Source organism: Aulostomus chinensis, chromosome 11, assembly GCF_037954235.1.
Source record: "Aulostomus chinensis isolate RoL2024-O1b breed Wild chromosome 11, RoL_Achi_v1.0, whole genome shotgun sequence".
NCBI lineage: Eukaryota > Metazoa > Chordata > Actinopteri > Syngnathiformes > Aulostomidae > Aulostomus > Aulostomus chinensis.
The window spans coordinates 21013031-21039282 of NC_141330.1; the positions used below are offsets into that span (position 1 = coordinate 21013031).

At 38.2% G+C, this 26252-nt stretch overlaps 1 protein-coding gene across 4 annotated transcripts in view; it reads left to right on the top strand.

Moving 5' to 3' along the window:
* Nucleotides 1-26252, top strand: part of LOC147253765 (CUB and sushi domain-containing protein 3-like) — a 246750-nt gene that overhangs the window by 56682 nt on the left and 163816 nt on the right. For all 4 annotated transcript variants that reach the window (XM_086219046.1, XM_086219048.1, XM_086219049.1 and 1 more), the window contains exons 5-17: nt 3545-3785; nt 11800-11912; nt 12986-13063; nt 14801-14888; nt 15826-15950; nt 16441-16562; nt 18656-18759; nt 19029-19141; nt 19441-19623; nt 20313-20639; nt 21489-21683; nt 22057-22195; nt 23127-23314. In XM_086219046.1, coding sequence (XP_086075172.1) covers nt 3545-3785; nt 11800-11912; nt 12986-13063; nt 14801-14888; nt 15826-15950; nt 16441-16562; nt 18656-18759; nt 19029-19141; nt 19441-19623; nt 20313-20639; nt 21489-21683; nt 22057-22195; nt 23127-23314 — 2016 coding nt within the window. The remainder of the gene's footprint in view (nt 1-3544; nt 3786-11799; nt 11913-12985; nt 13064-14800; nt 14889-15825; nt 15951-16440; nt 16563-18655; nt 18760-19028; nt 19142-19440; nt 19624-20312; nt 20640-21488; nt 21684-22056; nt 22196-23126; nt 23315-26252) is intronic.

The following is a 26252-nucleotide window of genomic DNA, read 5'->3' on the forward strand; positions in this document are numbered from 1 at the left end:
TCCCCCGCGATAAACGAGGGACCACTGTATAGCACATCTTCAGCAAGCTACTGTGATACATGCCTACATAGGATTTATGACAACAGGCAACCATGTCCTTCCTTGAGCAGCACTGTAACTGTTGCCTGATTAAGGTTTGGCACATTAAAGAACCCAGCGACTTTGGCCTGACTTTAATATAATGGTGGTGGATGTGTGGCCATGTGTGGTTTTAGACAACTTATAGAAAAAAAAAAAACTTATCGGGAAGCTTTTATTACACTTACCTTAATGTAATTGTCTTCACTCATAATTTGAATTCCTCTTTACTATTTTTCAAGTCTATCAGTGTCTTACATGACTTGCAGCAAGGAAAACGAGGGACTTACTGTACACATAAGAATTATTACAAGGAAAAACCTTTGGTAGTGTAGAAAATCATACGCATGTCCCTTCCTACCAAAGGGGTGAATATTTCTAAGTAGAAAGACAAGTGTTATATATCTGATCAAAGTCAAGGGGAGAGAGGCTTAATCCCTCCTCAAGTAGCATTAGATTGCTGATGCTGGGGATGTAAATCAGCTCAGCTAAAGCATCTCTAATCCTTACCACCATCTTTTTTTTCCCCACTGCCACCATTTTTAAAAGAGACAGATCCTTCTTTGTCTTTATATCCAGTGCATGCTCTAAAGATTTGCAAAGGAACACATTGTGCAGCATTCAGTTCCTCTTTTACGTCACAAAAACTTGTAGGCAAACTGTACTTCAAATGCTGCCTGGTATCCCAATGAAATATTGTGGAGCACTCCGCTGCATGTAAATATATTGAACTTTTAAGATATTTTCCTGCTAAAGCTGTTTAAAATTCTCAAGCCGTGAAACCTCTTTAAGTTACTGACAGTAGTTTGCTGGCCCATGATTTACTGTGTAATGCATGGATGCACTTTGTTCTGCATAACAAAATATCCAGAGAACCACAAGGGGCCTCAGTCATCGTGAAGTGCCTTTAATCCATCATATAACTCAGTCTTAAGAGCCATTGACACCTAGAATGACAACCAAAACAATAATATAGTTTAAATAAATGTTCTAAGTGGAAGATGGAGTCTACAACAAAGACAATGGTGAATCATGTTCATATTAGCGATAAATCATACAAACACTGACAACCGATCAATATCTGTCCCAAATGTACAACACACATAAATACACACACACACACACACACACACACACACACACACACACACACACACACACACACACACACACACACAGGGGCAGTCAATGTGGATTGCATCTTATAGTTATTGTTTTTTTTTAAGTGCTCTACTCCAATCACTTAATGAATGGATTTATCAAATACGTAAATATTACTTACAGTATATGCTGTCATATCAGGCTGCTTATCCTTATGAAAATGTCATTTTGACTGAGATAAACTGCCAATTGCTCTTTGTCACTGCTGGGGTCACTGCAGTTTGTTTTTTCCTAACTGATGTCATCTTGGATGATCACCAGGAAATAAAACTGTTGTTAACTCGTAAAAAAATTATCTTTGGAAGATCACTACTTTCATGACACTGTTGAATTCTTATCCATTGACATTATATCCCTCTACTTAGGCATTAAAATAATGTTGTTCCATTTTCCTCAGCTGCCACTGACACAACTGGAGCTTACAGAAGGTGTTCGGCATCACTGCAAACTAAACACAATTGTTCACCTGTGTAAATACTCATATATTTATCATTGAAGTTATTGTTCTTTCTCCATGTGGATGATTCTTTAATTTTATATAATGTGTCCCTAAAACTCCCATTCAAATTGATTGGCAGCAGTCTGATGTGGGAAGTTATCAGTGTGGAAAGGTGGAGCTTCATAGTTCGGGTGTGGACTGAAGTGATAATGATATTATCATGTGGTATCACCTTATTCACATTTCTTAGCTCTTTTCTGCTCTGTCTCCTTAATCTTTCCTCAGGTCCACCCAATCTTTGTTACATTATGTCTGCATCCCATTGTCTTTTTTGTCTTACTCTCAGTCTCTCATCACTTCCCTTTTACATATTATCATCTCTTTTTCTATCTTCTCTCCTATAATTGCCCCCTCTGTCATTATCTAACGATTCTCCACCACTTCTCTCTTTGCCTTGATGGCCCCTACACTTTACACTGTCCTGAATGTTATCAAGCATTAAAAGTTATATTACTCTTTTGCTCAGATTCTTTCATTCTTTAATTTTAGTAGAATTTCATCCTATAGCCAATCACTCTACAAATCTACTAGGTTCTCTTTGGTGTGTCTTTTTTTTTTTTTAAGAGAATATATGGAAATCTAGAGTTAGGTTTTATGCAGTGAAGAAGAATATGATGATTGTCATCGAAAGATTGGATGTGTTTTTGTTGTTTCAATGCGAGGAGCATTAAAAAAAATGAAAGCCTGCCCTTGGTGTAGCCTAAAAATGGAAGTCTTGATATGAATCATACATTTTTGGATGCCACTGATGTCTCACACAGGATCACTTTGCCATCAGTGCCCACCCTTTCAAGACTTTGATCAAATACTGGGCTTGTGCTAATGTGCCAAAAGACACGGATCAAGCCAACTACAGTAGTAGCCCTTGCTTTATCCTCCACTTTCATTTTTCTCTCTATCTTCTTTTGAATTTCACATGCTCATTTGCTTGTTCCTTGACCAATTGTGCAATACAGTGAAGAGGAACATTCCAAGACTGGGAGCTTTGGCATCCCTGAGTGGCACACCGAGTCATCAAAGAGTTCATCTGGCACATCTAAGTGTCACATACAAGTCTTACATGTTATGAAAATTATGAAAGCCCCACTATCATCAGAGTTCTTTAAAAAAAGACGATGGTTTTGAATGATCTAAAAAGATCTGAGGGAGCTGGAGGAAGAAAAATTGAGATGGAGATAGAAGAAAGGGTGGGAAATGATGTGGGTTGAAAGAGAGCAAGGGTGATAAACTGTATTAACAATTAACTAATGTGCCATGCTCTTTATGTTTGAAAAATAAATGTATAGTTTCAGTGTTATAAACCCTGTTAATCATTATGTACTTGTTTCCTGAAACACGAAGGGCCTCAGAGGACACACTGATGAATTACTGGCTCTTGGATGGAAGGAAGAGAAAATAAAAACAAAAGAAATTGTGAGGACTATTCCTCTTACTTAGTGATTGCATTGAAGGAAACAGACACAGTTAATCTGTAAACGGTCCTGCTCGTAGTCATTATGACAAAAATTCAACCAACCATTTAATAGTTTTTTCTGATTGTTAGCAGTCCCGTAGTTGAACTGGAATTGCCTGTAGACGCAAGAATAAATCACTTTCGTGTGAAAATCAAATAAAATCATGTTTGAAAATGGCTGAGCTTCCCCAGCTTTCCCATTGTTCTTCGTTGGGTCGTATTTATCTGAAGGGACAGCTACAGATGTTTCATGCCTACAGCATATGTTGAACTTTGGGTACAAACTGAAATAAACTGTAGACCATGTGTCTGTTTTGCCTCACCACCCTGCTTTTCTCTTTGGTGACTGACAGCGGAGGACACATGCGGTGGCACTCTGAGGGGCCCAAGTGGGTTCATCTCAAGCTTTGATTTGCCCAGTGGTGACTCTTCTGGTGCTGGCAGAGGTGCAGGAGGACTGGGCAGCAGTGGGGAATGCAAGTGGACCATCCTGGCTGATCCAGGGGACACCATCTCCTTGGTGTTCACTGAATTTCAGATGGAAGAGAAGTCTGATTATCTAGAAGTAGAGGGATCTGAATCGCCAACCATCTGGTGAGTCAAGTTTGTGCTTTGATTGGTGTCAGAAGTTGTAAAACATACACGATTCCATCCATCCATCCATTTTCTTCCGTGGGGGGCGGGGGGGGGGGGGCTGGAGCCTAACACAGCATCTTCTTTTGGGCAAGAGGCGGGGTTCTCCCTGGACAGACCGCCAGTTCATGGCAGGGCAAACACATAGAGACAGACAACCATTCACACTCACAGTCACACCTACGGTCAATTTAGAGTATCAATCAGCCTCATCCCCTCTTGATGTCTTTGGACTGTGGGAGGAAGCTGGAGTACCAGAGAGAACCCACACAGGAACAGGGAGAACATGCAGACTCCACACAGAAAGATCCTGTGCTCCAGCCGGAACTCAAACCCAGAACCTTCTTGCTGTGAGGCCACAGTGCTAACCACTGCACCACCATACTGCCATACATGATTGTCCAATTCAAATTAAAGTGCACAGGATTTCAAAATGTTCAATATAATTTTGTTTAAACATAGCATTTCAACACTTTGGTTCATATCCTCTGTATAGGCTTTATGTGTTCGAGTGTTTCTAGACTAAAGCAAGAAAATATGAAAAGCAAGAAAATATGAAATGATTTGACATCAAACCTAGAAGCTGAAGTTATCCATCTCCTTTGTGTTGTGTGTGCATGGTAGCATATGCCAGGTTTATGTGATCCTGCCCAACATAAATTATAAGCAGTTATCAATCACCAAGCTCTGAGCTGTGTTGTCCCTGAGAGCTGTCAGCCGCAGGGAGAGTGAAAGAGAGCAAGACATTTTGTCAGCAAGGGACAGCATCTAAAGGAGGGATGTGTGGTTTGATGACTATTAAGTATTATATTTTGACATATGAGTAAACAATGTGACAGGGAGCTGATTTGAAATGGAAGAGGTTTTTTCATGACAGTTCAGGTAACCTGACTCTGAATATTCTATGCAGTATACATCCACCCACCCATAAACTTAAATTGATTTTAATTATAAAGCAAACAAAGTAAACATGTCCTGAAAAGATGAACCATCATGGAAGTCTCCAGTTTAAGCCCTTGTGCTACATTTGCTTGGTTGAGTCTCCTTACAGATTGAGATGGCCACGTCAGTGAGTGGGAAGCCATGTGAGGGTGTGTGTTCTGGTTGCTGTTACGGCTTGAGGTACAATGCTGTTCCTTTACTTAAGTAGAAGTAAAAATACCCAGATGAAATAGTACTTGTGTAAGTCTCCACTTTCTACTTCAGTAAAAGTAGAAATATTTAGATTAAGTATCAAAATAAATAGTACTATAATTAAAAAAAATTACTAAATAGTAATTTTATTTCAGTGCCTGGGAGCGTTCAGTCCTTTTTCCTCCTTGATTCCATGTGTGCTTCTTATTGTGTCATCTTGAAGTTGGCAGCTTCAAATATGAAAGTACATAATCTTTATCGTGGTTTCCCAAGTTATTTTTACATAATAATTTCTCTTCCAATTAGTAATGATTGATGATGAAATACTGATTATATATATATATATATAATCAGTATTCAAAATTTTCCAAAACTGACATCATCATCTCTATTTATGTACTCTTTTGTCTGAGGACAAACATACTGTCTGATATATCAGGTGAAAGCAGTTTATCAAGTGGTATTTTTCTGTGCAAATTATGCTCGTGTGTGGTGAGTTGTTGTCACAGATCGCTATGTTGCTCTGGAACTCAAGTTGATGCCATTGTGTGTTAGTAAATGTCAGACTCTATTAGGCAGAGTCCCACAATCCAAGTGGGACCCAGTGAGCTGGCGTTCAACAGGGGAGATTTTTAGAAGGATTGCTTCAGCTTGGCTGGGCAAAGAAACAAACATAATGCAGAGCCCATACAATGCGGCGCTCTCACGGCATCCCTTTGAAGAGTGTCACTTACTTGCCACTGGCCAACTCCACTATCTAGCGTTCACACATTAAGCACTGGCTGCACAGAGTGACAAATTTAATGAATCTATGAGATTTAGAGCTCATATTCTGCCCCTCTATTTAGAGAAACCATGTCAATCATAATTTAACATTATTAGTACGGTGTGGCAGCATTGTTGGCAGTTTGATTTTAATGGATCAAATTAGGTTGCACATTCATTAGATTCCACATTAGAATCACATTAGATTCCACATGGTTACTGAAATTATATGAACATTTCACTGAACTGGATATAGAGGATGTATAAAAAGACGATTTTGACAAATACACCATCTAATTTCCTTAAAGTGCAACTTAAAAATATTCTCTAATTCTTGAGGCTGTCTTGATAGTTTACAATCCACAAACTGGGATTTCAGGGAAAGAAGTATGTTTTGCTGACACATCTTAGCAGCTTTTCCTCCTTTTATCAATTGAAGATTTCTATCAGATCTCCGCAAATTAGTTTATTGATTCCATCATTGTCACACAAGGGAAGGTTGATGTGAGGCTACACATCAATCATGGGGAAATTAGACTGAAAAAATGTGGAAGAAAAAAGGAAAATCAGTTATTTTTGACAATAAAAACAACACTGTAGTCTGGCTTGAGGGAAGAAAGGAGATCTTAGTTTTTCTTCTGACCTTTAAAATGATTGCAGTCTGTTCACAAAGGGCAGAAACAACAAGCTGTAGATTACATCTCACTCAAAGCTGGACACAACGTAAAACCCAAGTATTTTCTTAGGTAATGAAATTTGATGAAAATGCATTCTGTTTTGCTTTTACTACATCATTTTGAAAATGTAGCGGATTAGCAGCTCCAACAGCGATTCTATATTTCGCATATTTCTTCACCACCAGGCACGCTGGCACTAGTTTGCTTGGTTTTCTGACTATAGACAGTGATATAATTCCAGGACATGGGTTAAGCTTCTGTCCGAGGACAGTTATAATATTCAAAGCAGGTTGAGCATGAGAGGTGTTCTTCAGACAAATTTGTTTAATTTCTGTGAGTATTAGATTCAATTTCTTCTTCTTTGGATTGATTATTTATCTTCCCAGAAAAATCTAGTATAAGTATATCTCCTGATCTCCTGATCACCTGACAAGGAATCTGCTTGAGTAGGGAGAGAGATTAACATTGTATTCTGTATCGCATGAAGTATTCTTCCAATTACCCCTTCTATTCTGATTTGAGAGAATATTTTCAGGAGGAAAAGACAGTTACCTCGCTATAGGATTTTTTTGACGCTTCTGAATTGATCGCTCCTTATCTTGGGTGCACCTACATATATCATGTCACTGTGAACCTAAGTACAGCCACCGGATATTTCCACTTATCACACCAGCCTCATGGGCACGTTTGGCTACAGGACCGGCACACTGGGACTCAATAAATTCGCATTTTGATGGGATTGCCACAATCCCTTCAACCCCCTCAATACTATCAAGTCAGTTCAAAGAACTTTATGAAGACGCGCTTGGGCACTGCACAAGCTGGTGTCAGAATCTACCAATATTCCATGAGACTTCCCAAATAGACGATACGAAGCATGGTTAAACTTGAATGAATCTTAGACGATAAAACACTGCATTCATGCCAAGAAGTAATCTCCACAAAGCCATATTGCATATCCATGAAGAAATAAATAAACAGCCTGAGTGAGTCCGCTCTGATGGAATGGCTGCCTATTTTGTGAAGAATCCATTTTTCCATTTGTAGTCTTCATCTTTTGTCACTTAATACACAATGAAGTAAATACAAGAAGTAAAGAGTTGACAGCCCTCACTGAAGGAGACTGGGCAACTGACTTTCCATCCATCATTTATGTCTTTTCGTGATGGTTACAAACAGGTGACATGCAAAGATGTTTATTGAGGTATTTTAACTATTTTGGGCCATCATTTCCCCGCTAACCAAAATTTGTCATTGTATATAAGGACAGCTTGACAAATAAAATGACACAAAATACATGATATAACTCCAGTCATTTTTAATCTGTTACCTATTTCTGTAGCGATGGTATATTCCCTGAAATGAGTCGCCCTATTGAGATTTTTAAGATCTAATTTAAATAAAACATTAACCTGTGGTAACACTTGAGTCATACATTTCTGTGTTATCACATCAATGATGTGATAACAGGTGGACAGCTCTCTCATCCTTGTTCACACATGGCTTTAAAATGTGTCTCTACTTGCATCTCCTGTGATCGCGTGTGATTGGACCTCACTTCTCTGGGCTGCAGACAAATAGAAACTGACGGGACTGCAGTTTGCATGTATTACAAGAGATGCGCGTGACTTTGTCATTGAAATTGTGCATAGGTGAATCATGTTTATTTGTTCAACTTCCCCATTGATGTCTATCAAGGACATTATCAATCTATCAAGGAGTCTTTTGGAATTGTACCTTTTTTGGATAATCTTTCCATGTTAACATTTGTTTGAGCGGGGAGAGAGAATGTGATTGGTTGATGGTTAAGTTTGGTTGACTTATTATGGGAGTGGGAGTGGGAATGCCATGATACTTTCCCCATGTTCATCTGTCTGAAAGTAAAGAAAAGAGAGAACTCACAGGGATATAGAGTCTGTTCCTCTACGTGTTCTTGACAAACCAAGCTGCCAAAGATATTGTATGCACGATCATGATCTCTCTATGGGCTTTTCACCTAGGCAGACATTTTAATAATACACCGCTGTTTGCAGGTTTCTTGGTATGTATTCTTGGACATTAACTGGTGAGGTGTGTCTTAAACAATTTAAAATTCGAGTTCACACCATTAAAGAATGTGGCCACATGTGGCACATTTCCATGTGGTCACAGTGCTCTGATCTGAGGACACGTAAAGTTTGTTTAAGGCTGTGGAATTTTTTTCAGATTGTTTCAGTTGGATGATAATACCAGGTGTGAGCAGGGCCTATTTGATCTGTGCTAATCAGACACACAAGACATGTATCATTTTTATCATGTACCCATATCCTTTTGGTTCATTGCTATGTATCAGGGAGTTTCACATATTGACTGTCACTGTATAAATGAATATAAATTGATACAAATACTGTCAGTGCAAACACTGTGTAAGGTGTCATGCCTTACGTCATAGTGTGTACACCTTCACTTGGCTTGAGTTTTTGACATCACTCCTGTGCTGCCTGGACAATCTGTTGATTGTCTGGATGGGCACACCCTTAATGTCAAAATCCATTTTCTTTCTTTTCATGTCACAATATTCACCCTCCAACACAAAAAAAATGAGGTTGTTTACCCTAAATAGCTCAACTAAAGGAATTCTGCATTCCTTCATCCTGTTTGTAGATGAGATGGACCGAGCAGCAGACAAGACGACAGACTACTGTGTCTGCAATTGACAGGAAGTCACATGACCTTCATGGCAGAAGTTTGTTTTGTTTGTGTTATTTTCATGAACAGAGTTTGTATTTTGCTTTCCTGTTACTAAACCCTAGACTTACCCCGAACTGTACACCTACCCTGACCCCTGGGGGTCACATGACTAAGTTTCATTTGTGGTGGCAGAGGTTAAGATGTCTCCCCCACTGGTCTGCAGATATAGGTACTCTTGCTGTTTATCGGTTTAATTAGCATTCTATCGATGAAGCAGAGAGAGAAAAGTTTGGCTTTTGTGTGGAAAACTCATTACCTTTTACCTCCCATCCAGGAACAGCCATTATCCCCCCATGGGATTGATCGTTCAGATGAAAAATAAAAATTGCATTGAGTTTGCTAATAAAATGAAAATATATGAAAATTAAAAATGCAACAGGCAGTTATTTATTTGACTGGGTTATTTTACTCTCTGAAGTGATAATGGTAAAATTCAAATAACAGGGACCAGTTCGAATGTCAAATAGACAATTTTTAATATCTGGAAGGGCCATCAAGGGAAAAGTCATCCACTCTTCCTATATCAGGGCACAAAGATGTGGAGCACCAGGCCAGTGTGGTACAGGTTTCTCCTCTGATTTTTTTCAATTATTACTCATTTTCCTGGTACAGACAGAAACAAACAAACAAACAAACATAATGCTGCTGCTGTTTTTAGATTCATGATTCTGATACTGACCATGAGAATGATCAACCTCACTGTACTTGCATATTTCTTTGTCTGTTTGGCCAGGTAGTGGAACGTTTCTGCTTTCATTTTCGTGGCCTTTAAATCTTTGTCATAAAGCAGTTTGTGATGGTGTTTAGGGCGACTATATAAATTTGCAAGGTTACCCTTTTGCACAGCCATAGTCGTATTTTGGCAACACTTCTTTCCATTTGTCCTTATAAGACTTCTCTCTTGAGAAGGTCTGGCCATGTGTTTAGGGAACACTTACATTCACAAATATGACAAGTAGGGGCACTTGTTTTGATGAGCTGATGTCCCCAATGATATTGCGGCAAAATCCTTGTCATTTAGAAATGAGATCCCATAGAGATATCAGGATTAATCTCGTAGCCCTGACTGATATTCTAGTATCACTATTCCATTATGTACACTGATCTTAATGATTGCCCATTTTAATGACTTTGCCTACCCAGTTGTAAACATGAAGTGAATTATTGCAAAAAGGAATTAGGGTGCTTTAGGCCACGTAGTCTGTAAATATCTGTAAACAGTGAACACCACTCCCGTTGCCGATTGATTCACATTTTTTGTGATTAAAAGTTTCTTGATTTCATTTATACTAACACCAAAATCAAGTAAGATTTAATAATGAACATTCACACAAGGGGGACAGAATGGTTGCTCTGGTGGAGAGAGGTTTGGAGGTTCATACTCAAGTGCCCCTGACTGAGGCTGCCCTCTGCTTTGTAGAGGTTTGTATTAACTCAGAGATAAATGACAGATCACTCATCATTGCCTTCTTAAATAATTGCCTGAGAAATTTTTTCAAGTTTTCCAGAAAACACAAAAAACTGGAGACAAAAAATCATAATGTGTTGATTGAGGGAAAAAGTTGTTAAAAAAATAACTTAGGCACTTATTTTAAGAAGGTGATGTTTTGTTCAATTTGCTGTATAACATGAAAGGCTTTCTCCTTTTTAGAAAGAAAATTATACAATAGAAAGAAAATATACGGTAGAAAAAAATCCTATTTCATCCTGATTACTGCAAAATGCTTCATCGCATCATATGTTGTTTAAGCATTTTAAACTCTACAATTATTGTCTGAGGATGAGACAGCCTACTGCTCATATGATGCAGGCCTATTACTTGACACTGTTGCAAATTTGATGTGTTTTCAGGGAATCCAGCACAATGTCATAAAGCAAAGCCCTGTATAAATGTTGCACTTACAGCGGACTTAATTGTAGTTAGTGTGCAATTGTCAGGTTACTGCCACTGGTGTTTTTCTGTGTTTTCTGAGGTAGCCTGCTGAATGAAAATGTCCCCTGTCAGTTCAATCAATGCAATGCAGGGCGCGGCGCAGGGATTGCAAGGCAACAGAAAAAAAGCCAGAGCTGGTTAGTCAGACAAATGAGAGACCCTGGCAGCTGTAAATCTCTCCGATTATAGAGTGTCCCGCTGCTGCATGCTGCCCTGTTACAGATAGTAACACACACAGGCATGACAGAGAGGCATAAACCAATATATGTATGTAAGACACAACATACTTCTGTCTTGACCACGTCATTAGTTGTAACACACACATACACACATTCATGTACAAAAAAGGACATCAACACAAGCACCGGCAGAATCCATCCTTTTCTTTTGAGCACAAGTGGCTCTTTTTTGTTTTAATTTTAGGGGTTAACTTTTGGGTTTTTTTTTTCTTTTGCTCAGTCACTCCAGCTGGTGTATGTTCTAGTCACTCCAGCTGGTGTATGTTCTAGTCACTCCAGCTGGTGTATGTTCTAGTCACTCCAGCTGGTGTATTTTCTCCTCTTGCTTAAGGTCATAATGTTTATATTAATTTTATGTTTCATATTTATCTTCATTTACTCAATGTTCTGTTTTCAGGTGATTGTGATAGTAAACTTACGAACAAGACTGAGTGATTCACTGGAACTGAAGTTAAAAACAATGACGTGTGTTCTCTCTTGTGGTTCTTCATATTTAGGCTAACAGGAATGAATATTCCAGCACCCATCATCAGCAACAAAAACTGGCTACGGCTACATTTTGTGACTGAGAGCAACCACCGCCACAAAGGTTTCAGGGCTCAGTATCAAGGTAAGACATGGATACCTCATTTGCAAACTGTAATAGAGCGAGCCTTTTTTGAACGAAAAAGACATCATTGTAGGGAAAAACACACTGTAATTACAAAACAAAATGTTTTTGATCTTTTTGAATATTACAGTTTGATTAATAACCCCTCTGTAGAAGGCGTGACAGCTTTTCCTGCTTCAAATAATTGACTTCAAAGGGGCTTGCTAATCAAATTTTTGAGAGATAAATACTGTATATAGTACTCTCCTTTTTAAAACTTGCTCCGTCAGCTCAGTAATCCTCTACCCCTACACTCTCTGGCATGACTTCAGTCAGTTTATGTGCTGCATATACTAGATTATACCACACTATACCTATAGTACCGTATATGCAGTCTGAAAGAGTGGCCCCAAGCCAGATATGAAACATGCAACTTGATCATAAACAGCGCAATAAAACCTTTATTAACATGCATATGGGGCAAGTCACTGTAAACGAAGACATAAAATCAACCGAATGAAAGAGTACAACTGTGAAGTGTCGTGCGGCAAACTTTCGACATTCATAATGGAGAGTCACATATTTTGCAGGCGCTGGGATTAGAATTAAAACAACTTTATTATTTCTGCTTTAATTTTTTTTTTATTCTTTGCTTTTTTTTTTAAACTTGAAGATGAGAGTCAATTACATCATATGGCTTTTTTGTATGCAGTAAGGCCCCTGCTGTTTTGAATTAGTCTTCAAATATTTACCATTTTAGTCCTTGGACTGCTCAGTGATTGTGTGTACATTTTCAACCCCTTATTTATAACCATTATATTTTCTTTGACCGATCGGTGACCATCCACTGCTTGATATGTCAGATTTATACATAGACAAAATAAAAAAGTAATTTAAATTTATATAGAAAAGCTTCATCAAGCCTCAGAGCCATCGCACTAAATTCTTTTGAAAAAGGATGCCCACTATGACCAATTACGTTTTTGTGTTCTTCATAGGTTTAAGTAGAGAAAGAAATACTTGTACTGTATCTTCTCACATCTAATACTGTAACTTCTTTTATCTAATGAACTCTTTCTATTGCTCTCGACCAGTGAAAAGCTCTGGAGAGCTTAAATCCAGAGGCGTTAAATTATTACCAGGAAAGGACAACACTAACAAACTGTCTTTGAGTAAGTCTTTTATTTTTCTTGTGGAACTGTTTTCATTGTTTGGATTTTTGTTTATGTAGGGCTTGCGTTCTGGGTCTTTGTTTCTTTCTTGTCTCTTATTTGCTGCATCGTTTGGTGATTGAATTAAGCTACAGTACTAGATTTTGCAGAAGTGCAGTCTCTTTTTCTTCTCTCATTTACTTTCTTGACAGAATTGAACCCTCTGCTAGATTTATCCTAGTTATGTCTATCGCAGCAAAATGCTAAATTTGATTAGTGTCAGTCGGCCAAAGCTCTCTCTGTCTCAGTCTGTTTATTATTTAGGCAGTACATCAAATTGACTTTCATGCAGTGCGTGATCTACACACACAGTAGTCAAGGTTGAGTGACCACTCACTTGTCAGATGATTTGTGTACACTTCAGACTGAAGTGAACGCATTCTAATTGCTAACGGAGCTCAGTCGTTAACATAAATTTAGAACACAATGCCCTTTTACTTCATAGTGTGCTAAAGACTTCAGTGATAACAGGTTGTAATCTTTATTGCCTTGTGTGTTATAGATCCTGCTCTGCATGGAGATATGAATTATGCAGAGGACTGAGATCTTTCTTTTGAGACAACACAGTATATCATTTAAAAGATGATGAAAAGATTATTCATATGCTTTGTGGATTCATTGCACATATATGAACAAATAACTGTATTATAAGCCCCAGCACTGAACTTCAAAGCTAATGTATAACTTGAAAAGTCAAGGAAAAAAACAAAACAAAAAACAGCGCCAGTTGAGCCTCTCATGTTCAAATGAAAGGGTCGTTGTGGGAGTGGGCTGATGTCTCAATCGCAAAGTTTTCAACAGATCTTAGTGATAATTACTATACTACTTATTTTATGAATTTAATTACCCAAGCATACAATTTTTTGAATACTGATCACAATGTGTATGGATAGTGAGATATACTTGTTAGAAGCTCGAACACAGAAAATCACCGGAATATTTGCCTTCTTCTGAGCCAGTTCTTCACTGTCTCTCCATGATATAGGCTATTCTATGTATAACCTCACTTCAACACTTTTTCAGAACATAGCTTTATCAGTTATCAAGCAAGTAGTAGTTAAATGTACATTAAGAGTCAAATATATTTCCCATTGTTTGATCCAGTTAAGGTAAGATCAGTGTATTTATGTACATTATAGGTGGACAACGTGCCACCACTTCCTCCGACTGAAGCCGTATATCCCAGATATACACCCCTTATTAAAGCATACAGTAACTAATAAAAGATAAACTTATCAGAAAAATGAACACTTGTGTGATAACAAAGCAGTCTTTTAAAAAAAAAGTTAGTTTTTTTTTTCTTGGCCCAACCACCATCTGCTAACATGGGGAGTGGTATTTACAACTTACTGAAACCAGCAACCGTGGGGAATTGAGATTGTTTGGCTTCACTTTTGGTGAGTTCATAAAGCATGTAGCTGTGTGTTCAAGTGTTTACATTACACTCATTTGAACTCATGTGTGTAATCCCAACATCACGACCAAATAATTGAAAATCTGTAAGATAGAAGGATGGGGTGGCTTTGTCTAACAACTTGATTCCTGCAGCTGATTTCTTTTACCAAACCTAACAATTAAACAGGTATGCTATCTACTTCGCGAGTGCTTTACACAGCAGTGGGTGATTTCTGGAAATACGAAGTTTGACAATTAGATGTCTCTCTCACTGTGTTTTTGGCCTTTCTTTCTCTCACTCAGTGAATGAGGGGGGAATCAAACAGTTGTCAAATTACTGCCCAGACCCAGGGGAGCCTGAGAATGGCAAACTTATTGGCTCTGACCTCAGGTGAGTAGGTTTCCCTGGAGTTCAAGTGGTGGTAGCTTATGTTGTTTTGGTTGCGCCATTACATGAGTTTGAAAAGTTAACATGAACGGTATCGATATGAGTTTTACCATGTTGACCCTTGTTAGAATTGGGGCAGCCTTGCTCCGTGAAAGGCCTTGTGCCCTCTTGGATTGTCACGTTTTTCTCAACTGAGGACATTTGGTGCATCTGATATAAAAGAAGTCTCTTGTATACTTGTGTGACCTCGGGTCTCTGTCTAGCATGAATGAGATGTCTCACTAGACAGTCCTCTTGCCGATGGGATGAAATGAAGAGGTGTACTTGAAAGATGTGTTATACTGCGGCAGCTATATGACACAACCACCTCAACTGCCAGTCACTCAAGGCTGACATTGTGGAACAAGTGCTTCCTCAAATACATAAAGCAGAGTGTCAAATAAGCTGAATGAACCAAAGTTTACTTTGAAATTTAGCAGACTTTGATTAGATGACTGTTTTGTAAAGATTACATGCACAATCAACTCACTTGGGTTTAGAAACACTTCAGTTCTACAAGTGAAGCTATAAAATTCAGAGAATTAAACCACATTTTAACTTCCAGGTCCCTGCATATAAGTATGTGTTTATTTGTGCATGTAAATGTATTACAGTTTGTACCCCCTGTGCTGCACATGGCTTTCCACTGTACTGTTTGCAACCCTTTTGTGTTACATTTCTGTACGAAATGCTCTGTGCATTAAAATGAATAATTGTCTCTTCATAAAAAGACATTAAATTAATAAATCTACTAAACTTGGTGGATAGATTTATGTTGCAGGGCATGTATTTATTCACATGAAAATTGAATAAAAAAAAAAGATTTTGATATTTTATCGGGAGTAATTTTTTTAGGGATTGATTTCTTTTTCAGGCAATAATAATGTTATTATCTTCTCAGCATCGGAGCAACTGTTCAATTTACCTGTGATGAAGACCATGTGCTGCAGGGTTCCAAAATGATTACTTGTCAGCGCGTCGCCGAAGTCTTTGCTGCTTGGAGTGACCACAGACCAGTCTGCAAGGGTGAGAGGGTTCTGGAGAGCTAATAGAAGTGTTTGATTAAGGCAGTGCCTCTGGATATAGGCTCTATGTAGATAGAGGAAAGTTCATTGCTGTTAATTATGCATGAAAGCCTCGGCTGCAGCACTCGACTGGCTCTCCCTGTTTTTCTGTGTGTTTCATAATACCTGGAGCACCTTTTAGAATTTGATTAATGGAAACACAGCTAATAAACCCTTTCTCTACTTGTGCAAACAATATATTACTTTCCTGTCACATTACAATGCAAGACTTATTACACTGCCTTTTGAGCAACTATTTCATCAATATTTATGAAGAATTTAACATTCTTGGTCTGACTTTCAGGTAATAATGATTTATTCAATAGTTTTATAGTTGCAGTGTATTGTTAATTAAGTAGTTACATATAAAAATATGATATTTCAAGAATATATATCTTAACAAAATATGGCTTTTATTTGTGTTTTCATTTTTTTCCTTTATTCTGTTACAGTGAAAACATGTGGATCAAATCTACAGGGACCTTCAGGAACTTTTACATCCCCTAACTTTCCGATCCAATATGAGAGTAACTCCCAGTGTGTGTGGATCATCACTGCCAGTGATCCAAACAAGGTAGTGGGAGAGCTTTTCTAGATACATGTATTAATAGCAGCTCTTTCAGTCATAAGACATCAAGGGATGGCTCAAAAAGATCAATTCATCAGGGGTTAAATAAATAAAATAAATACGAGTGTCACAAAACAGTGTGTAGTTGAAGTACTGATACATCTTTCACTTCGGATAAATAGCATAAATAATGCAGCTAATCTTGAAAACAATAGATATATAGAGACCAAGGCATGATGGGGTACAGCTAGCATTGTGGTTTTTCACCAGTTTATCCATCATAACAAGCTGACATGAGAGCTTATTATTGTTATCCTTTATTTTGATTAATGTCATAAATCATGCCCATAAATATTCACCATTTATAAAAATGTAAATGTGAGCTGCTTATCAGCATTAGATGGCACATAGAGTATTTAGAGAACATATTAACAGTTTACAGAGCTGGCCAATAAAATATTAACAAGACTTATAATATGCTATTAATAATATGTGATCATGTACTATTAGCCTACAGAGTGGACTGATATTCCCCTTCTACATCAGAGAGGAAACCTTCTTATTGTGTGCAGCATATATTCCAGCATTCCCTTCCTGGATAGGCATTTATTCATGCATCTGTTTTCCAAGGTGGGAAAAGGTTACATTGATATGCATATAGTTTGACTTAAGTTCATCGCAACTGTCCCTCATTAATTTTATTTCAGTTCTCAGTTGCTTACCGATTTGTCCCTGGCTGTTGGCAGTTGAGCAATTCTCCTCATTCATCTAGGGTAACACAAATAATGATTGAGTGAGAGCTACTTCTCCCCAAAGTGAATAGGTCAAAGCTGTTTTCCTAATGGTCATTACTGCGCTCTTACATCAAATCTGGCTCATGATTGGTATTCTGTCCAGTGAGTCATATACACAGGGGTGTCAACACGGTTTGGTATTGTTTATCTGCAGAACACATTCAGAACTCACTAGGACTGGCAGGTGCTGTAGCCTCGTGCCATCATGCACCCTCCAAGGCAAACAAGCCACTGACTTGGCATTGAAAGTTGGTCCATTAGTGTTATTATGGTAATTGCAACGATGCATGCATTCTGATGAAGGTGTTATAAATGGATATTTTGCAAACATGGTACTTCTCATGGCCAGGGGAAGAGATGCTATGGATGATGAAGTGGCCATCATATATTTGTAATGAACAGATCTGACATTTATGTCATTACAGAATCCTTTCAACACAAATCAGAGAAGGCGAAGTGTTGGCTGAGATAACATGGATTCATTCTGAAATGTGTCTGCAGGACACACAACTTTGAATGATTATTACTGGTGTGAGCAGCTTTTGTGTGTATGATCAAGGAATATATCATCAGGATATACCCGTGACAGTAAGAAAAATGTTAAAAATAAGACCATAGACCAGCAAAATGGATTAAGGACCCTTAGATATGCCTTAGCATGACTAACTCCTGGTATTTGATTAGTTCCATAAATGATCTGAGCCAACAATTAATTGTTAGCCTCAGTATGACTTTGACGAATATTATCATGGAAATATTGTCTAAATCATCCAAACTTTGAAAAAAACAAAACACCTAAATCACTTGCTGGAGTGAGTAAAAAATGTGTATTGCACAAAGTAGGAGATTTCTTCATTGTTGAGGTTCATGCTAGATGTAAACAAAAGAGGCTGATTGAATTTAAGCACAACGAATATAGAGAATTGCCCTGAAATACTCAAAGACATGAACTGATACAGGGATATAATTCTCCTTCTGTTGACTGCTACCATGAGACTCATCTTCAACAAGCTTACACTGCTGAGCTCATTATGCTGTAGCAATAAGCGAGTCAAGTGTTAAAACATATATATATATATATATATATATATGTAAGTAGCCATGTTGTTCATTAGGCTGCATTGATAATCCCAATTGTGACAGAGAACTACAATATATGGCTATGCTTTTCTTTTCTTTCTGGACTTTTTGATTTTAATTACTTGCTTTATCGAGGTGTACCTCGAGGTTGAAGCACTGAGAAAAATGTTAGATAATCTACCTATTCCTATAAGAACTGTGAAAGCATATTACATTTTATTACAGGTTATTCAGATCAACTTTGAAGAGTTTGACCTAGAGATTGGGTACGACTCACTCACAATAGGAGATGGAGGGGAAGTTGGTGATTCTAAAACAATAATACAAGTGTAAGTATGTATTATAATTTATAACATAGCAGAACTGAATAACTGACACTGCTTGGTTGGGGAGATGTGTATGTGTGTGTGTGTGTGTGTGTGTGTGTGTGTGTGTGTGTGTGTGTGTGTGTGTGTGTGTTTGTGTGCCTTTTAATTACTGTAAATACCGTTAAAAGATGCTGTCATCATCTTTTGGTAAAGTGCATTTTACATGTTTTTAAACATGCTGAGATGTTTCGATTTGACATCATAATGCCCTTTTGTTTCCCTGTGCGCAGATTAACTGGGAGCTTTGTCCCAGACCTGATTGTCAGCATGTCCCATCAGATGTGGCTTCATCTCCAGTCTGATGAGAGTGTGGGCTCCATTGGCTTTAAGATCAACTATAAAGGTATACGGGCTTTAGACTTGATAGAACTGTCTGTATTCATGGCTGTCTTCATCAGTAAAGCAGTGACAAAATATCTTTGTCTGATGTTCTGTCCTTTTATTTGTCGCTCTGGCTCTCTTTCTCGCTCTCTCTCTTTCTGACAAACTAAAATAAAATATTTTTTCACCTGGACCTATACAGATAATGCTTAAGAAAGATAGTAAAAGTACCTCAAAGCAACCTATCGGGCTTGACTTAATCCTCTACTTTTTCCTCATTTCCCCTCTCCCTTTCAATTCTTCCTTTCCCCTCACCCACAGAAATTGACAAAGAGAGCTGTGGTGATCCCGGTACACCTCTGTACGGCTACCAAGAGGGTAGTGGCTTTTTAAATGGAGACGTTCTGCGCTTTGAATGCCAGTTTGGATTTGAGCTCATTGGGGAGAGGATGATAACCTGCCAGAACAACAATCAGTGGTCTGCTAATATCCCCATCTGCATATGTGAGTCCAATATGCTTTTCATGACAGCAAATGAAGCAATTACTTAAGTGCTTGGAAAGTTCACAATGACACAAAGCTATAGGGGGATTAATTACAGTGTGGTTAAGTGACTGTGCAGTGCATTGTTTGTAAACAGCAATATGTAAACGCATAATGTAAAAGGTGAGATTGATGGCATATGGCTGCATTTCTATGCTGGGGATGAATTGAAAGAACAGGAGGCATACAGTTAAACAGGAAAAATGCTCCAGAGAGGGGTAACTCATTTTATAATGCACATCATCCTTTCTCAAGACAACCAAAATCCCTTCTGTGAATTCCACAACACCTAACCCATTTCCATAACAAAAATCTAGTCCTCTATCCTCAAAGTTAACGGGGTCTATTGGGACAGTGTGCAGAACTCCTATGTTCCCACAATGCCGTATGTTTGTTTTCCTGTACACTAACTCCTCTCTTCCATCCCATTTACTGTCTCATGTTTCTCTTATTACTACTCAGCAATGCAAGAGAACTACTTTCTCCAGAGTTGTACAGACCTGATTCTGTTCCATACTGATCTGATCTTGGCATCTACACTCTCGACTGTATTGTGACCAGAGACATTTGCTGTAAAACCAGTTTGCCTCACCTGAGGTCTTTCAACTTTTTAATTGATTATCAATCTATTTCTTGCCTCTCTCACACAGTCCCCTGTTTTTCCAACTTCACCGCTCCCATGGGGACGGTCTTGTCTCCTGACTATCCTGAAGGCTATGGCAACAACCTGAACTGTGTTTGGTTGATCATCTCAGAGCCTGGCTCCAGAATCCACCTGGCTTTCAATGATTTTGATCTGGAGCCCCCTTACGACTTCCTCACAATCAAAGATGGGGACCAATCTGGAGCCACAATACTAGGACGTTTCTCAGGGGCTGAAGTTCCTTCCCACCTGACGTCCAATAGTAATGTCCTGCAGCTGGAGTTTCAGGCTGATCACTCTATGTCTGGCCGAGGGTTCAATATCACCTATAGCAGTAAGTGGCTCTTTCATTGATTGTGTTATATTAGAGTAAAACATTTCAGACAGTTTTTCAGTAACCTTAAGCAAACATCAGGACTGATTGAGTACTGGCGGAATTCAGTCTGTCAAAATTCATCAAAATTTACCAATGCAATAAAACCAAGAGCCAAAGAAGCAGAAATCATACATACAGTATTTAGAGACATTATGAAAAGAGCACATACATGTTTTCCATAATTGGTAGTTTTGAAGTTCCAGACTGCCTCAAATTGGTTAAAGTAATTTCCCAGTCTCAAAGCTTTCTCATTTCTTCATTTCCCATAAAGGGGCTTCTCTATATTATACCCCCAGCCAGAAGCTTCTTCCCGTCCATCTATCTATCCGTCTGTCTATCCATCCATCCATCCATCTGTCCCTCTTACCTTCCTTCCCTCCTTTCTTCCTTTCTTCCCTTTCCTTTCCCTCCCCTCTCCTGGTCCTGGTCCATCTTTACTAGATGTTCAAACCACCTCAACTTGCTCCTTTCTAAGCAAAGGAACAGGTCTGAGATCCTCACTGATGACTGAGGTGATCACTGCCAGCCCACCCACCTGAGAAAAAAACATTTTGGGCACCTGTGCTTGCGGAGCCTGAAGAACACAAACACAACAGCATACAGTGCTCTGTTCTTATGATTTATGGCCAGATAGAATGACAAGTTGTAAAGACAGACGCTATGGTCATCCTCAAGTGAAAGGGTTTATCCCTGTCTTACAGACAGCTACATCTATTCCGCTTATCTCACTACTCTTCAAAGACCCCGATCCACAGTCAAACCAGAACATTTGTCATCATATCTTGTTCTTTTTCTTCTCATTACAAGCTTTCGGGCGTAATGAGTGCCCTGACCCTGGCATACCATTAAATGCCAGGCGATTTGGGGACAGTTTCCAACTGGGGAGCTCAATCTCTGTGGTTTGTGAGGAGGGCTTCATCAAGACACAGGGGGCTGATACCATTACATGCCACCTGGAGGAAGGCAAGGTGATGTGGAGTGGACTCATTCCCAAATGTGAAGGTACTGAAATGGAACTATGTTTTTATGTATTCATTGGATGAATAAACCAACTTACACAAAGCAAAAGGAAAGAGCAACAGAATGTTTAACTAAAAAACTAAGTGGGTTGGGTAGAGCAGTAAATTCAGAGTCCACTGAAACCTGATTGTATTGATTATAATACAAGGTATTTGTGTAACTTTAGCTTTTCAGCTTCTCATTCAAGTGTTAAGCATGAATACAAAAAGACTATTGAGATATCGGTAATAGCAATTCCTTTCCTCTGGCCTTGACACCTTTCTCTTACTGTACTTTTCCTGTCATTTCCCACCCTGCATATATCTTTTATTTATTTTACTCTCCACTGTATTCTTTCACCTCTACCATCCTCCAGCTCCTTGTGGAGGCCACTACTCGGGGCCATCTGGTGTCATCCTCTCCCCTGGGTGGCCAGGATACTACAAAGACTCACTGAGTTGTGAGTGGGTTATTGAGGCTGAGCCGGGACGTTCCATTAAGATCAGCTTTGACAGGTCTGTATGACAGGACAAGAACTTAGCCATGGAAGCCATGACACATCTCTGGGTATATACATATATCTCTCCATTCACTCTTATGGCATTCTCTTGTGAGTGTTGAAAACACTGGTGTGTTAACTCACATCTGTCCTGTACGTAAATGCTAGTCATGTGCAACACTGAAGCCTGACCCTTCGGTGCAAAACAGAATTCTAAATTGTCTGCAAATAATATTTCAAAGAATTGTTTCTCCCTTTCACTGGTTTCTGCTCACCTTTTAAGCAAAGTGTGATTTTTTAAAATTTTTTTATAAAAGCAAAACCATAAAATGTTCATATTTTCACAAGATTTCTCAGAGCTGGGATACACTCCTTTGTAAAGAAACCAAGAGCTATTTTCCTTTTGATTTTTGTAAAATAAGCCAATATCTTTTTTTCTCTCCTTTACTTTAAATGAGAGTTTTTATATGCATGATTTATGCAGTTTTCAGAGGTACTAAAGTGGAGGTTAAAGATAACTTTTTTAAGCTCTTGCATTAATACCATTGAGAAATGTGAATACTCTCATTATTAATGTATGACAGTATGGAAAGAAACATCATACGCTTGCCCACCAATTATGTGCACTCAGGTAGAATTAATGTAGTATAATTTGAATACATCCTTCCTTCATTGGGAATATAGTGTTCATTTTTATTGAATCTGTTTGAGAGAAAGTTTGTTTATTTCTGGGACTAAGAGTTGTTTGTTTAATCAAGTTGTACCTAATAAATCATCATATACTATTGAAATAACTCTGATACTTGCTGTGTCTATACTCAGAATTGTAATGTTCTCTCTGTACAGCTAGAGAAGCTTGTGATGCTCTCATCTGCTGAACTACAAGCAATGTTTTGAATACAAAGTATAATCTAACTTGCCATATTACCACTGTCTTTATTTTGAAGGTTTCAGACTGAGCTCAGCTATGACTTCCTGGAAGTACACGATGGCCCTAACCTGCTTTCCCCTCTGATTGGCTCGTTCAATGGAACCCAGGTTCCTCAGTTCCTGTTTAGTAGCAGCAACTTCTTGTATCTGCTTTTCACCACTGACAACAGCCGATCAAACAGCGGCTTCAAGATCTTCTATGAAGGTAAGAGTATCTGTATTGTCAGTATTGTCTTCATATACTGAAATGTGTTCAAATGGATTGGGTTTTGAATTAGGCGGGTATGCCCAATCTTGATCAGCGTTTCTGTGGACAGAAATTTATGGTTAAAGTTTCATAACACTAGTATTTAGTGACACAGCATTATTTTGAGCATCATCTTTTTTAGAGGTGGCTAATCTTACATTATCCATCATGTATATTCTATTTCTAGAAGAAAACAAACGGTGAAAACATTCAGTGAATATCTTTTTTCACCCATAAAGAAAAGACTTGATGAGACACAATGATACGTGCAGACAAAGTAAGTACAATAATTAATACACAAGTGAATAAATAGTCATAAAGAAACAAAAGAAATAAAAACCTAAATTCCAGAGACAAAGAAGAAAGAAAATAAATAATGTGTATTTTTTAACTTATTTAATACATTTAAACCTCTTTGCATTTTCCATTATCAACCAATGTATTCTGTGCTGTTTACATTCTTCACTGTTAAAATTCTTCTTTTAATTTCACTATTTTTTTATTATTTTTCCCTTTCATTTATTTCTCCATTTATTTGGTCCTCCATATTTTAATTGGGGATCATATCTTATTCTGTCAGTAACAATCAACATTACAGATAAGAATAATGGCTGCATGGCGCTTTGTGTCAGAGCTCTGCAAGAAATACAGGAATGAATAAAAAAATAAGAAACCAATGAAAAAGGTGGACGAACTATGAGTGCAAAGAATAAGATCATTGTAATTGTACTATAGATATGGTGATAAAAGTCAAGGAAATAATTGCATGAAAAGGAATTATTTTTTAAATTACTTAACTTTTCACATAGGCATAATTATTTATGTGTATACTGTCGCCGTGGCTTGTGCATTTATTGTGTTTTTAAGTTTGTTATTTCTACAGTTTTGTCTTTATAATTGTTTTTTGAACGACTTATTTATGAGTATTACAGTCTTGGTTCTCTGGATGCTTGTGTGGATTTTTGATCACAATGTGCCACGTGCTGTTTTTTTGTGTGAGATAGAAAACTATTAGGTCTTTGAGATTCATAATTGACTACCCTCAGCCACTAGCAGTAAAATCTTTATGTTCTGAATCTTATGTTATAAAATTGCCTTTTCTTTGCACATCATTATGGATTTTCTGGTAGTGTTTGAAAATCAAATAGAAAAATGCTCTGGACACAGTGTGATCTATTTTCACATTTGTTTGCTCTATCACCATTACTCTTTTCACACAAATGTGATTCATAAGACAGTTTGTTTTTATGTCTGTATTATTGACTGAAATCAGACCACTGGTTCCTTTGTCTTATTATGCTTCACTCTCAAGTGCATTTCTCTTTGGTTGATGAGGCAATCGAAAAGCAATAACAGTAAGATCATATTAGCTTCTTCCATTGCAAGTTAGGACATATATTATTGTTAAGATGCATTCGGGAAACCAGCCTAGTTCATTTGTAAAATTGGTTGTATGATCTAGAGCCTTATTGCAATACGCTGTAAATAAACTGGGGCATAGAAACCCTGCACAAGTCTGTTTGCTTGTAATATCTCACTTAAACCTGTCCAGTTTTATAAAAGCAAAACATGTTTTTAGTCCCATCTACCAATGTAAGCCTTACATGAGCTAATTGCTTCTGATTACAGTCATAGGGATGGGGGGGGGGTGCATAGAGGTATTTTTCCACATGGAGGTGACATCCAGAGATCAATGAACCAATTAATGTGTTTTTGTCTTAAAAGTTATTAAATATTATTCAAGGGCCATACAACAGTATTTTTACAGAGGAAGCAGCACAGCAGTCAAATCATCAATCAGTTAAAGCTCAGAAATCAAATGTAATAAGCTGGCTATTACTGTCTTCTCTGTCACTATGTTGTTTCAAGCTAATAATGTCATGCCACATGGCCAAAAATATATACAGGCCCAGTAGTATTGCAGTACTTCTTCCCGTGGACTTGATGTAATACAATGTGACTTGCATTGATATTTGCTTTACAAAAACTTTAACCTTGTGTGTTGTTCCTTTACATACACTACATGCTGGCTCATAGCCAATAATGTGAGACAGACATTCCACCAATAACAGGATGCTTTTTACTGACTTGTGTATGGTTCTTGACTCAGTCAGTCACTTGGAAGACCAGGAACACTGAATTGGACACCAACCAGGACACCTCACTAATGTGGTGGCTAGTTGTGCATGCAGATTTGTTGTGATAATTCAGTTTACTTTCATTCAGTTATCTGTGTAGGTTCTCATTCATCCAGGTCATCGTAGATCGAAGCGAAGTAAAATCTGGTCAACTGGACGTAAGTTTATCTTGAAGACGTTTCACCTCTCATCCGAGAGGCTTCTTCAGTTCTAGTGAAGAGTGTGGAAACTCCAGCCTATAAACCTATGTGGGAGTGGTCAGTGCTATTGTGGTGGAAACGACCCTCCCGAGACTCACCTGGCCTCCCCAAACGACAGTCGTTGTGCAGTGTCAGGGAGTTTCAGGGGTGGTCGTTCGGGAGTTTCACCGACCACTCAGATGCTAATGGGCTGTGCTGGCAGCACAACTTACGTCCAGTTGACCAGATTTTACTTCGCTTTGATTCATTCAGTTATCTTTTCAGACTTCCTTATGGGTGCTCAGAAAATATTTTGTCCAATGTTCCAGTGGATGGACTAAGGCGGTCATGAAGAGGTGCATGCTGGGTCTCTTGTCAGCTTGCATCTCTGAAGAGTAATGATGATTTGGCACCACTGCTCAACTACCATCTTATTCTATAAGTACACAGTTGTAAAAAGCAGAATTTGAGTTACATTTGCATAGAAAAGGAAGAAGTATGGGATAGCTTTGCAATGCTCTCATGTCTGTCCACTTGCTACTGCCTGTAACGCCTTCTCTTTGACCTTCTTTCATTTAA